This window comes from Canis lupus, chromosome 28 (genome assembly GCF_011100685.1).
Source record: "Canis lupus familiaris isolate Mischka breed German Shepherd chromosome 28, alternate assembly UU_Cfam_GSD_1.0, whole genome shotgun sequence".
In the NCBI taxonomy this organism is placed as follows: Eukaryota; Metazoa; Chordata; class Mammalia; order Carnivora; family Canidae; genus Canis; species Canis lupus.
Window position 1 is genome coordinate 15,475,558 of NC_049249.1, and position 13,655 is coordinate 15,489,212.

The following is a 13,655-nucleotide window of genomic DNA, read 5'->3' on the forward strand; positions in this document are numbered from 1 at the left end:
CTTCTCCCCCCTCCCTCAGACTTCAGGGGTCATACCCCAAGATTCCCAACCACAAGCACTTTTCCCTTCACACAGGCTGTGAAAAGACACCTAGCAGTTGAGGACAGGCCCCTGGCCCCAGTGGAGACCACGGGGCCAAGGGCAAGGTGGGTGATGCTCCTGCTGAGGCCACGCTTTGTCTGGAGGAGTTTTCTCCAAACCCTCTCTCTGTCAAGGGTATATTTCTGAAGTCTGGAATACTTTGTAAAGTCCCACAAACAGGTTAAAAATCAGATGCAAAAAAGGTAGAAATGAGTTCTGTTAGATACCTGGAAGCTAAAATGGCATTTGGAGAAAGCAAGCACCCTGTGAGATCTCTTAATGACGTGATAAAGCCCCCCCCCCCCCCCCCCCCCCCCCCCCCCCCCCCCGCGCCAGGCTGGCTCAGTCAGTAGAGCATGGGACTCTTGATCTCAGGTTTGTGAGTTTGAGCTCTCACGTTGGCTGTAGAGGTTACTTAAAAATAATAAAAAATCTTTAGAAAAAAAATGTGATAGAAACTGGATCGGCCCTGGAATTTGATGCACAAAACATGTATTATTGAGCCTCCTACTTTGTGCCCAACACTGTACCGGGTGGTGGGAAGAATGCAAAAGAAAGAAGACAAGACCCTTGCCCTCTGAAGTCAAATTATAGGCATGAAGACCAAACATCCACGTGAAATAGTTAACAATGGGGGGGGGGGGTGCCTGGGTGGCTCAGTAGGTTAAGCATCTGCCTTCAGCTCAGGTCATGATCTCAGGGTTCTGGGATTGAGCTCTGCATGGGGAGGGTGTCTCTTCTCAGTAGGGAGTTTGCTTCTCCCTCTCCCTCTGGCACTCCCCCGGTTTGTGCTCTCTCGCTCACTCTCTCTCAAATAAATAGAATCTCACAAGTAAATAAAATCTTAAAAATATATATGCTTAACCCCTGCCCCCCAAAAGAAAACCCAATAGGAGATAGAGTAAGATGAAGTGAATGGTACAGATTCAGGGAATCTTAGGCAACCACATGTAGGGGCTTGTATGAGGTCTTACATACCAGGCAGGGACCTGAGAATGGTTTTTAGGTCTTGTGGGAAGCCACTGGTGTGCCAGCTTCTGCCATTGTGGGCCAATCATTCTTTCCTAAGACTCACTATCTTTTCCCCTCCCTGCATAAGACTGTCCTCTTAGAACTTTGAGTCCACTGTAAATCCCTGCTCTAAGGGAAGGAATAACCTTCTACCTCTGCCCAGGAAGGGGAACACTGCCACCCAGCACAACCTCTTGGATGGCCTGCAGGTGGGCAAAGCAACACAATGTGCACATCTTGGAAGCTTCCCAGAGGGCGTTCCTGCTTCCCCAAGTGGAATGCTCCCTAATGGGCCAGCAGGGGATGCTGACAGCATTGCCTTCTCTAGTCCCTGGCCTTACCCTGCAGTCTACACTTACCTGAAAGCCCAGGCCCTGCCCCCATCTTTGCCCCTTGGTCAGAGGACACAATTCTGGCCCCTCAGTGACTCTAGTGAGATGGTTGCTGCCTGGTTCCTTCTAAACCATTGGGTTCCTCCAAGAGGAACCCATAAGCTCAGAAGAACCATTAACATCTAGAGACAGATTTGTTCTAAAACCCTGGGAAGGGCAGCCCAGGTGGCTCAGCGGTTTAGCGCCGCCTTCAGCCCAGGGCATGATCCTGGAGTCCTGAGATCGAGTCCCACGTCGGACTTCCTGCGTGGAGCCTGCTTCTCCCACTGCCTGTGTTTCTGACTCTCTTTCTCTGTGTCTCATGAATAAGTAAATAAAATATTAAAAAAAATAAAAATAAAACCCTGGGAAATTGGGCAGCCCGGTGTCTCAGTGGTTTAGCGCTACCTTCAGTCCAGGATGTGAATTTGGAGACCTGGGATCGAGTCCCATGTCAGGCTCCTTGCATGGAGCCTGCTTCTCCCTCTGCCTCTCTCTCTGTCTGTCTCTCATGAATAAATAAAATATTTTAAAAATAAAAAAAAAAATAAAACCCCGGGAAATGACTAGGGATTACATCATTCCTGCCTTCATTAATCTAATGTCTGAATGGCACAGAAATAACCAGTTCAGTTCTTGCATGCTGGAGGCTGTACATGTACGTTTGATGCCTAGGTCTGTAGAGCAGACCTCACTGCACTGCTGGCAGCACCCCAGGTTCCTGGGTCACTGAGTTCCTCATTTTCTATTGCCCCAGGCAACTAAGTGCAGGTGGGAATGATACCAATGCTCGGAAACACATAAAGGTAGCTTTGATGAGCAAGAATTTCAAGAAACTCTCTATTCTTCAGTTTCCTCCCATTTTCAGCCAGGGGGTTGTGGGGCAGAGGGGAAGCAGGGTTTGACTTAGGAGGAGTGGGAAGTGGGTTTGGCTGACTGTTGGCCAAACATGCTGGAAACCTGCATCCTCCTGAACCTACTGGGCAGTGGGTCCTGGGAGGTATTTGGGATGTAGGTTCCCAGTCTGGGGGCAAGTGACTGGCCTTCCTTAAGCTGAGCATTTACCGAGTACCTACCATGTACTAGGCATTGGGAATGCAACTATGCCTTAGACCAGGTTCCTCTTGAGAAGAACTAATGGTCCCAAGGGGGGAAAAGGCATGAAAACAGTATCAGTAGCACAGTACCATGAAGCATGTGTGCACAGGATGCTGCAGAAGAGAATGCCACCCCCCTGGGGGTAGAGGGCAGTCTTCTTGGAGCAGGGACCTCTCAACTGAGCTTGCCAGGTAAAGATAGGTGTAAAGGTAATTCTAGGTAGATGTTTGTTTTGCAGATTATTGAGTGCCTACTATGTGCCAGGTGCTGAAAAGCACACAAAAACATGGGAGGCCAAAATGTCTAAAGCTGTAAGCAATTTAACCTCTGTAGGTAATTGCATTCTGGGAAGTGACAGGAGATGAATCTAGACTGGTAAGCTGGTAATAAAAATATTTTAATTTGTCTTTACTGTTCTGTTTATTGACTGGATGTTATTGGGTCATGTGTAAACATCTTACCTACATTTTTTCATTTTAGCTTCAAAACAGCCATCTGAAAAAAAAAAACAAACAAACAGCCATCTGAGGTATGGACTTCTTTATTAACGGGGTTGAAGCATTCAGAGACATTGACTAACTTGTCCAAGATTACATAGCTCGTAAGTGGGAGAGCCAGGATTTGAATCCTGAACACGGAAGACTTGGTGCTCACAAGCCATGTGAAGAACTTTTGATTTATTCTCAAAGGTGAGAAAGAACCAGAGAGAGGTGATGAACAGGCAAGTGGCATAATGAAAGGTGAGCCAGACGGTTTCCTCAAGAGCTTCTTTATTCCCCTTGCTTTCCCACTTGCCTCATCAGAAGCCTCCAGAGGCCCCCATGCTTAGCCAGGCGCTCCTGCCAGAGCCCCTCAATGCTGAAATAGCCCCACTCCTGGGGCGGGTGGTGCACTATCAGTGTTAACTTCCTCAGGGAGAGTGAGTCCTCCTGGAAACATTGTAAAATTCTCAGGAGTTAGAGCTTTCGGGTGACTTGGAGGGGAGAAGAAGATTTGGTTTGATCTGAAGTTTCTCCTCACTCTAAGCCCTCTCCCCACCAGTTTAACCTTCCATTGCATGCCTTCTTACCAAGAAGTCTCGAGAAACCCAATCCCACTGGAAAATATTACAAAACACCCTCTGTGTTGGAAGCATGAAAAGTTTGTCTCTGGGCTCCCCACCCACTTCCCAGCTGCCAGCATGCCCCAGATGGGGAAAGAGGGAGGGGCAGCAGGCAGGATCATTGGAGCTATAAGGGGGGCTGGAGAGGGAGGTCCTGTCCTTCAGATGGACCTGTCTAAACAACACTCATTTCTTCATTCTTAGACAAGGACTTATTTTGTGGATCTGGCTGGAGGCAATGGCAGTAAAGCCAGTATTGATCAAGGCACTAAATGCATTATATAGGTCCATATTTGACTTTCAGCAACATATTCAGGTTGGTGGTACCATTTCTACACACACCTAGGCACCCATATTATAGTTTAGAAAACTGAGGTTTGAGAAAGCTGAGGAAGTTGCCCATGATCACGGGGCCTGTGAATGATAGCACTGGAACAACTTGCCCTCACAGCCTGACTTCTTGTCTTCTGTACCTCTCCAGCTTACCTGGCCCTTTCTGCTTTTCACCCTCCCCAGAGCCTTAGATAATGGACAGCACAGGTGGGAAGTCACCCCACTGTACAAATGAAGAAATGAGGGCAGCCCTGGTGGGGCAGCGGTTTGGCTCTGCCTGCGGCCCAGGGCGTGTTCCTGGAGACCCAGGATCGAGTCCCACGTCGGGCTCCCTGCATGGAGCCCGCTTCTCCCTCTGCCTGTGTCTCTGCCTGTCTCTCTCTCTCTCTCTCTCTGAATGAATGAATAAATAAATCTTAAAAAAAAAAATGAAGAAATGGGTTCAAGAAGCTAACAATGGGCCTAAGATCCAAGGCTAGGAACCTAGGGGGCCTGGATCTTCCTTATCCAGTCCTTCCCGACTCTCTTACCTCTGCGACTGGATTCCTATCCTCCAAAGATGGGTGTTTAAGCCCAGGAGTGTGCCTGGAGAAAGAGCTCCTCCTTTGCTTCAGATTCTATGGCCACCAGAGGCACCAGAGCAGTCACACATTCTCATTCACCCCCACCCCACACCAAGGGTACCAGAGGGAGGAGTCGGTCCCATCAAAATAGGGACTCTGGGGAACCACCCTTCTGAAGGATAAAGGATAGCACGTTCCTCCTGGGAGGGCTGGCTATTTTGGTTCACAAAAGCTGATTATTAAATTTTCAGGAATTAGGGGGTGCCTGCCTGGCCCGGGCCATTCAGTAGAGCATGTAACTCTTAATCTCAGGGTTGTGAGTTCAAGCCCCACATTGGGTGTAGAGCTTAATTTAAGTAAATAAATAAATAATTTCCTAAATGTCCAGGACTTTTGTGAACTGTTTATTAAATAACCATTAAAAAAACTATAGAAACCTATAATGAATACATTATAGTAAAAACAAAGGTAATCAATAATCAAAACTAATCATTTCCCAATTATTTTACTACATTACTATTATCTGTGCCCTTGAGGCTATTTACATCTATGTATGGTGGGAATAATGGTATTATTAGTAATGGAGTTATATAGCAATGGTATTTATAGTACACTGTAATGGTAAGTAGCATATAATGCTACCACACATCTATTCCCAACTCTGTATTCAGTGACATCACATTGGTGCCCTGAAATTGCTCATAATGGGGACTGTTTACTTCATGGCAGTTGGCAAACACTAGTACATCTGCACCAGAGAACTGTTTGTTTAGTATTTATTTTCCACCATATCACTGGGTAAGGGCATTCTGAGGTTCAAAATATGAGTGTGGGGTCTTGGCAAACACCTTCCAGCTTTGTCAAAGATCCGAGCTTTCTTGTGCATAAGGAAATAGTCTATTTATCCCTGGACCAATTAGCCCAGGGACTTAGAGCATTCAGTCCTCTTGTGTCTAACCTACTTGCCAGGTGCTGATCTGCAGGATAAGGAACAGGAGAAAATTCAGTCTTGAACTCCAGAAACATAGGGGTGGGCAGTGCCCTTGGGGGATACTGCACCCATCTTGAGCCCAAGCAGATGCTCAGGTATATATGGGATTCAGTACCATGGAGCAGAAGCTGAGTGCTAAAACAGGACAAGCACAGTGGGCTGGGAGTCTTGAGAAATACCCTGGAATTGGGCTTGCACTCTGAGATTCAGGATGGGAGGAGTTAGGTCAGTGGGAAAAGGCCTTCCAGGCAGGGGAGGGACAATTTGGGCAGGAGTCTGAGGTCATGAGGTCATTTTCTGAAAGGACATTCAGCTTTGTACTCCCCCTGGCCAGACACCCCAGAGCCCTTCTGCATGGATACCAGTTGAGTGAGAAAGCATGTCTGGCTCCTCTTCCTGTATCATTGAAATCTTGGGTTCTGGTCCCAGCCCTGCTGCTAAGGAGCTGCGTGACTTAGGGCAAGTTACTTCCCCTGCCCTTTACCCCAACTGGCCCTAAGTTTGTCATCTTCAAAACAAAGGATTAGTCTCTCTTCTGCCACTCTATGATCTGATTCAATAGTTGAAGAGGAGAATACTTAACTCTCTTCCAGCCGATCTGCTCCCCTCTGCTTGGAAACCGAGGGTAGCTTGGCTCTGGGCCAATGACCAACTAATAGGGGCAGAGAAACCTGGGAGAGAGAGGAGCCACTTCCAGTTAAACCCTTTCCTGTCAGCCTACAGGAGTGTCAGCATTTCACCAGGCTGCTTGTGACGGGAGCTGGTCAACCATGGCTGCCCACAAACTTTCCATGGGCTCTTTAGCAGGGCTGAGTTAGGGGTGAGGAATGAGTTGACTATTCCTTACTGAGTTGAGAAATAGTCTCTTACCACTGGATTAACAAAGCTCTTTGAAGGGAGAAAGTGTGCTGTAATGGAAAACTTTGTCCCTCCCTCTTTGCAGGGGCTCTGTTGATTTCTTCTGAAAACATGGCCAGATAAGGCAAGGTCTCAGCCTTGCCCCTTCCAGAGCCCTCCTCCAGTATGAAGAGAAAGACTGGGTTGATGACCTGACCCTGGCCCACCTGGTGCCAGGGAGCTGGCATTGGAGCCTCTCTCTAGGCTAATGGGCAAGGGTCAGTTTCTCCCCCAGAGCATCTCAGGACATCTTTCACTTGCAAACTGGCCAGTAGCCAAGGTTTAAAGAAGTCCAGGAGCCATTTTCTAGTGAGGCATTTACAGATTTCCTGCGGTGGCTGTCGGGAGCAGGGCAGAGCCGGGGCACTGCAGAATGCTTTCCTGGCCGTGTTTACCCCAGGACACGACGAGGTAAAGGAGACCTGCTGGCCTTTGGCGACCAAGATAAGAGGGATAGGTAGTGGTGGGTTGGGTTACACACACTCCCCCAAAGCCAAATCTTCAATGTACACGCAGTGATGCCTCTTTGGATCAAACAAGATCTTCTGCTTCACTTTCAATATGTAAACAGTCCCACCAATTCTCACCATCTCCACTGCTATGGCCAGGAGCTAAGCCTCCATGACTTCACTCTCCTGGACCAGCACAGCCACCTCCTCCCTGCCCCAGCTCTCAGACCAATCTCCACTCAGCAACTAGGGTGGTCTTAAAAAATACAAACCAGGCACGCCTGGGTGGCTGTGTCGGTTAAGCATTCGTCTTGATTTTGAATCAGGTCATGATCTCAGGGTTGTGAGATTGAGCCACATGTCAGGCTCCATGCTGGGTGTGGAGCCTGCTCAAGATTCTCTCTCTCCCTCTGCCTCTGCCTCTGCCCCTACACACACACACACTTTCTCTCTCTCTCTCTCCCCGCCCACCGGCCCCCCAAAATACAAATCAGACCTTCCCACTTACATGTTTAACAGCCCCGTCTCCTCCATGACTTCCTATCATATTAGGAATAAATACCTAAACTCTTTCCTGTTACTTACAAGGCTCCATGGGTCTTGGCCCCTGTCTCCAATCTGACTTCATCAAGAACTCCTCTCCTCTTTCATTTGCTCTGTTCTTGCCACACCAACCTCTCCCACCTCAAAAACTTCCTGCCTGCTGCTCCATCAGTGCCAGATGCTTTTCCCCACATCTTTACACCTTCCCAACTACTCGCTTGTTGTGGCCTCCCTCCACTTCTGCCGTTCTCTCCTCATATCACCAACACCCAGTATAAGTGACTTCAAAGCACTTAGGAGTCTCTGCAATGTTTATTTGTCAGCCTTCAGTAGAAAGTAATCTGTATGAAACCAAGGAGCTTGAGTGTCCAGGGATAGTGAGTGGCACATAGCAGGTGCTCAATAAATATTTGTTATTAAAACTGAGTGAACAAATAAACAAATGAATGAACTGTTCAGGGACCAGGAAGAAAAACTGTTTAGTTTATGCATATCACTACCAGGGACTGCAGGCTGGAAAAGAAGGCAGTGTGGGCCAGGGGGAGGGCCAGGGGGAGGGCCGAATCACACCTCTGATTTTGTGCTGTGGGATCACACAGGGTGGAGTCAGGGGATGCTAGGTCAGCCTCTAGGTGCTACCCTCAGCCTGGGCTTCCCTCCAGGCCTGGCGCACCTTGATCTTAACTTTGAAAGACTCGATCAAAAAGACCACTCTGGGGATGCCCTCCAGGGAAGGCAGCTGCCCATCATCTGGGGCCTCCAGGTCGAACCTCTGCAGCAACCAGGCCATGACGAGGAAGAGTTCCTGGCGGGCCAGGATCTCACCTACACAGGAGCGAGGTCCTGCTCCAAAGGGCAAGTAACTTAATGATGGAGAGATGAGCTGACTCTTTGTGGCGTCCAGGAAGCGCTCTGTGGACATGGGGAAGTGTCAGCCAGGGTCAAGGCAGGGGTAAGTAGAGGAATGGCTCTGCCCTAACTGAGGGGGAGACCTGGCCCTGCCCAGGGAGCCCCAGTCTGAGGAGGTGAACAGCCTTACATGGGGGAACCCTAGCCCAAGGAGAGATACAGCCCAGCTCTCAGGTAGCCCTTAACTACACAGGAGAAGTGCAATATTCAGGAAGGACAGAAAGGAGGGAGTCTTAATGAATGGGGAGAGGGGCTGACTTCATGGGAGCCATATACCTAGAGGGCTTCTTAGGGGACACTTGCAATTAGTGGAAGGAGAGAGTGAGAAACCCAGCTGTGAAGAGTTTGGGTAAGTCTAGGGTAGAAAGGGGCTGTCAACAGGTTTATGCAGTTGGAGCCAGGAGTTTTCTAGTAGAAAGCTTAGCAGAGAGAACATGATGCTGGAAGGATGAGCATGGAGGCCAGGCTGGCTGTGTGGCTTGGGAGCAGGACAGAACAGGGACTCACCTGGCATGAACTGGTCAGGCCGGTACCACTCCTTCTCATTGTGATGCAGCGCCCACAGATTGATGATAACACTTGTGCCCTTGTCAACAGCAAACTCACCAATGCTGCCCCAAAGAGGGAGAGGAAAGGGGAGTCTAAAATATTGTCCTTACTGAACTGCTCAGCCCTACACCCCAGGGGGAAAAATGTCCTCATATGTCCTCATGCCCACCCCCTCGTCTTTCCTCAGCTTCTGCCAGATTAACTATGAATCCAGCCTGTCTCCAGCTCTCTTCCTGACTAGCTTTTATGTATCAATACCTGTGTGCATGGACAGTCATGTATGTCAGGGCATGTGGGTGTGCCTTTTGAGCTGGTGCATATGTGTGTGTGTGTTGTGGATATCAGATTGTGTAGGAGGATGGAGCACCTGGTCTTTCATCCCAGACCATATATCTCCAAGGCAGCAAGCAGTTTCTGAGGGAGGTCAGTTAGATCTGTGGATTAGTTAGCTGGTATTAGTAGGTGGCAGATATATTGATCAGTAGAGTCATGGGTAGGATGATTGATGATCGATGGTTGCATATGAATTGACCAGCAGGCTGAGGAGGGCCCAGGTGGGCTGGAAAGCAGTCTTGTGTTACCAGGAGGGAAGGCATACCTGGAATCGACAATAGCCTTGTGGGGGATGAGCATAGGGGCCGCAGGCCGAATGCGAAGCACCTCTCTGATGGTGGCCTCTAGCAAGATGAGTTTGCTCCGGTCACTCATAGTTGGTATGCGGCCAAAACCTACATTCTGATCAATCTCCTCCTGGATCTTCTTCTGCAACTGAGGGCCAGAGCAGGGTAGATGTGACAAACATGCTTAAATTAAGCCCAAGAGAAGCATGGGTTTAGAAGAATCCTATTGATACATCCAGAAGAGCTGGCTCACACTCTTCCCAGTGGTGGCTTTGCATTCCAGGCTTTTTGTTTCCAAAAGATACAGCAGCAGCTCCAGCCTAGGGCCAAAGCCAACTACTACTTGGGTGAGAAGTGGAGCAGCCCAGTCATCTTGCATGGAAGGGCAGAGGGTATTACTCCTCCTTTTTGGGGCCATAGGTGGATCTGGCTGTAGGGGAAGAGTGGTTGGGGAGACCAGAGTAGGGGGAAGCCCACCTGAGGATTGTGTAGCAGGAAGGCCACAGTCCACTTCACCACAGACGTGGTGGTCTCCACACCGGCCCCAAAAATGTCCCCTATGCTGATGAGAATATGTTTATCTGAAAGCAGCTTTGAATCCCGGTCTGAGCCAGCATTGTTATCGTCGGAGTTCATCCTGGCTTGGATCAGTATGTCTAGCATGTTGGTGATAGAGTCGCTGCTGAATTTCTCCTGCTGGGTGAGGTTGGGAGACAGTGGTAAGGAAGGAGCCCCATCTGCAATACCCTGCCATACTTCCATCCCAGACTGGAGACTCAAAGGTCTCTTCCATCTGGAAGTGAGAGACTAGGCAGGACCTACAAGCTTGTGGAGGTAGGAGGGCTCTCTTTAAATTTTGGGAGTAAGTGGGTCCCTTCTAGAATCCTCTGCAATTCCTTACTTCCTCCCCCCTCGTCATTAGTTAAGTCATGTTTTTGGTTGAACATCTATGTGCCTGGCTCTCTCTGCTCAGTGCTAGAGATACTACAGTGTCCAAAATGGACCCCCGCCCTGTTTTCATGACATTTCAACCTAACTCATGGTCTCCTCTGCTGCATCACCTACCTTATATTTTTCAAGGATTTCATTCAGCAAGTCATCTCGCATTTTAACACAATTCCTCATTTTTTCCAGGGTTTTGTTGGGGAAGATCTGGAAAGTAGAAATAAACGTCAAATCCATCCATCTTCTATTTTGCTTCTCCAGCTACCAGAATCCCTTCTGGGGGCAGATCCTAGCTTTCAGTCTCTGGTGAATTTCTACTCTAACCCAGACCTCCAGCCAAAATGGAAGGCAAGACGGAGGCACACAATGGGATTATTAACACAGCTCCAAATAGGGGAAAAGGAAGCATCTCTACCTCTCCTTCTCCATTGAATCAAACATCAGGCACTGATTGAGGGTCTACTAATTAGACTCTGCTGTGTGCCCAGCCTTTAGGAGTAAGATAGACTTGAGTCTGAAGCCTAGGGCAACTTCCTTAACTTCTTTAAGCCTGCATTCTCATCTGTTCGGGGATAATAAACTCAACCTTAAAGGGGAATGACATAATAAATGCATGTGGAGTACTTAGTACTGGACATACGGCAATTGGTAAATAAATGAAAGCCATTATCATAAGTATTAAAATATTAAAATGCATAGTTAAAAGCTATGTAGAGAAGTGGCAAAGTTTTCAAAAGAGAGGAGGTAGAGGTCATTGTGGCTGAGGTAGTCAGGAAAAAAGTGAGTCTGGAGCCAGGCATTGAAAAGAGTTGGGGACAGGGACTGCTGGAATCTGAAGGTGGGGACTGACCTCATCCTCACCTTCAACCCGGGGAATATGTCTATCATATGATCCCTTCCCAAAGTATCCAAGATGCCATCGTTGTAATTCTTTATGATCTCCAGAGCTGGATCTCCATTCTTGTAGGAAGTGTTGAAGCAGATCAAGCAGATTATATTGGTCACCGCCAGGAAGAGAGGCAAGGACAAATCTATGGACTTTCCATTCTGGGTGGCCAGGAAATCACATAATAAACTGTTTTCCTGACAAACTGAGAGGAGAGAGGGGCAAGATGGTGGAGAATTAAGCCGCACCCTCCCTCCCCGTTCCATATTAGCCAGGACATAGAACAGATTGGCCACTAGATGGCAGCAGCAGCCAAGAAAGCCCTAGATTGAGCCTTCCATTGTGTCTGCGCCCCCCGCCCTTCTTCCAGCAGCCCCGGGGCCGGCCATCACTCACTGATCTTCTCTAGCCTCTGGTTGCCATCCTTGAACAGGGCAAAGGTGGCCAGTGCCAGTTTCCTGTGCAGCTGCCAGCTGGCACCATGGTCTGCGAAAGCGATACCCTTTTGGTTGTCAGACAGGATATCCATAGTCACCTTTGGAGAGCAAGAAAGACTGTAAGAATCAGACATCAATGACCTGCCCTTGCCCTGGGCTTCCTGCACCTTTTTTGAGGGAGATACTTTTTGAGTATCTGCCTAGATACTTGCCCTGCTGACATCCATGTGGGGCATCCTTGCTCTACTCTGCCATGACCATTAGGCCTTGGTAGGGCAGGGCCTGAGACTCCTCTACTCCCAATTTCATCAGAGAGACAGAATGAGGAGGAAAAAAAGGAACCCTGAATTAGAATGCAGGGGTTCTGGGGTTCAGTTCAATGACAGGGTGACCTCTGAGCCTCTCTTATCAGTTGCTGACCAGGGGAAGGCAGCCGTGGATGGAATAAGCGCTCTGAATGGTGCCTGTCCTGCGGGCAGGAGCAGGTTGGCTTGTAGAGGGTGAAGACTGCCCAGACTCCTGCCTTTCTCTAGGCCCTCTGGGGGGTGCTGCAGATACAGCAGCCATTCATCTTTTTTCTGCCCTTCCATTGCAAGGCCGTGGGCCCACCATAAGGCCCCAACTGGAGAATGCAGTCTGGACTTGGCCAAGCCACCTCTTCCCAGAGGGACTTCAAAGCTTCAGGTTTCAAAGCCTCCCCTTATATGCTGTGACCCGCAAGCCCCATCTGACTAGCCTCCTCCTTCCTCTTTGCTGAGGAGAGCTAGGAGTGAAGCCGTTGGCCAGCAGACTTAGCTGACTTATCCAGGGAAAAATGAATCAACCTTTGGCCTGGTCAGAGATAAGTGACTGGGAGGTCCTGCCTGGGGAGTTCAAGGGGGTACTCAGCAGCAGGGTGCTGGGATGGGGCATTGGCAGTTTTCCCAGGTGGTTGGCTTCTCTCCTCCCCCAGGAGTGTTACAGAAGGCTCAGTAGGATAGATCATTGGCATCCTTGAAATGCCACCATGTGTCAGCTCTACTGTGAGCTGACTCTACTGTGAGCCAGAGCAGCTGGGGACAGCTCCAGAGAAATAGCAATCTCTGCCCTCCAAAACCCAGGATACTTCTCCCTCACACCTTCCCATAGAAGACAGTAATCATTTTAATCCCATTTTCCACATGAAGAGTAGCACTCCTAAAGGCTATTTACTTGAGTACTTACTGCGCTGGGCACTGGGCTAAGTGCTTTGCATATACTACCTCAGTTAGAGAAGTCAAGACTCAGAGAGCACATCATCCAGTTCCAGGCAAGGTGACAGCCCACCTCCTGGAAGCCCAGAAATAAAGTCTTCCTTTGATTTTTCCTGCCTACTGAGGGGCCGATCCCCACCCATGGCCCTTTTAGTCTGTTTTAGGAAGAATTACAGGATCTGGAAGGGTCATTCCAGGCATGGTCTTGGCTGAACCACCCCCCTCCCCGGGAGCTGGTGAGAGAGGAGGGATAGGTGGGCACTGCTTACCACTCGGGGCCGCCCAGAGAATTCCTTGCCCTTCTTGATAAGCACCTCCTTGGCCAGCTGGTGGTGGCCGACCATCACTGTAGTCTTGGTACCCATACGAAAGGAATAGATGGGGCCGTATTTTTTCTGTAGCTTGAAGAAGCTCACGTGCTGGTGGCCATCTCTGGGGAGGAATGGCAGGCTGCCTACCAAGGGCAGGGATGGGAGGCTCCTGGGATACTTGGCATTAGGGCACTTTGACTTGGGCCATAAGAAATAGACCAGGGTGAACAGCAAGAAAACCAAGAGTTCCCACATGGTAGCCAGGTGCCGGCAAGCAGGACAAGCAGCTATGGGGTGGAAGAATGGGAGCCAACTCTAGGGTGCAAG

At 49.1% G+C, this 13,655-nt stretch overlaps 1 protein-coding gene across 2 annotated transcripts; it reads right to left on the minus strand.

Moving 5' to 3' along the window:
- Positions 1-7,732: 7,732 nt before the first annotated feature.
- On the minus strand, positions 7,733-13,655 carry CYP17A1 (cytochrome P450 family 17 subfamily A member 1). Of its 2 annotated transcripts, none has more exons than XM_038578657.1 (8): positions 13,287-13,655; positions 11,745-11,883; positions 11,324-11,553; positions 10,583-10,669; positions 9,995-10,213; positions 9,496-9,665; positions 8,856-8,959; positions 7,733-8,351 (listed from the first exon to the last, which is right to left on the minus strand). In XM_038578657.1, exons 1-8 carry the CDS (start codon positions 13,581-13,583, stop codon positions 8,068-8,070), a joined length of 1,530 nt encoding a protein of 509 aa, XP_038434585.1. In that variant the 5' UTR covers positions 13,584-13,655; the 3' UTR covers positions 7,733-8,067. The 2 variants fall into 2 exon arrangements, with proteins under 2 accessions (XP_038434585.1, XP_038434586.1); XM_038578658.1 differs by having other exon boundaries at positions 8,068-8,351; positions 9,995-10,210; positions 13,287-13,583.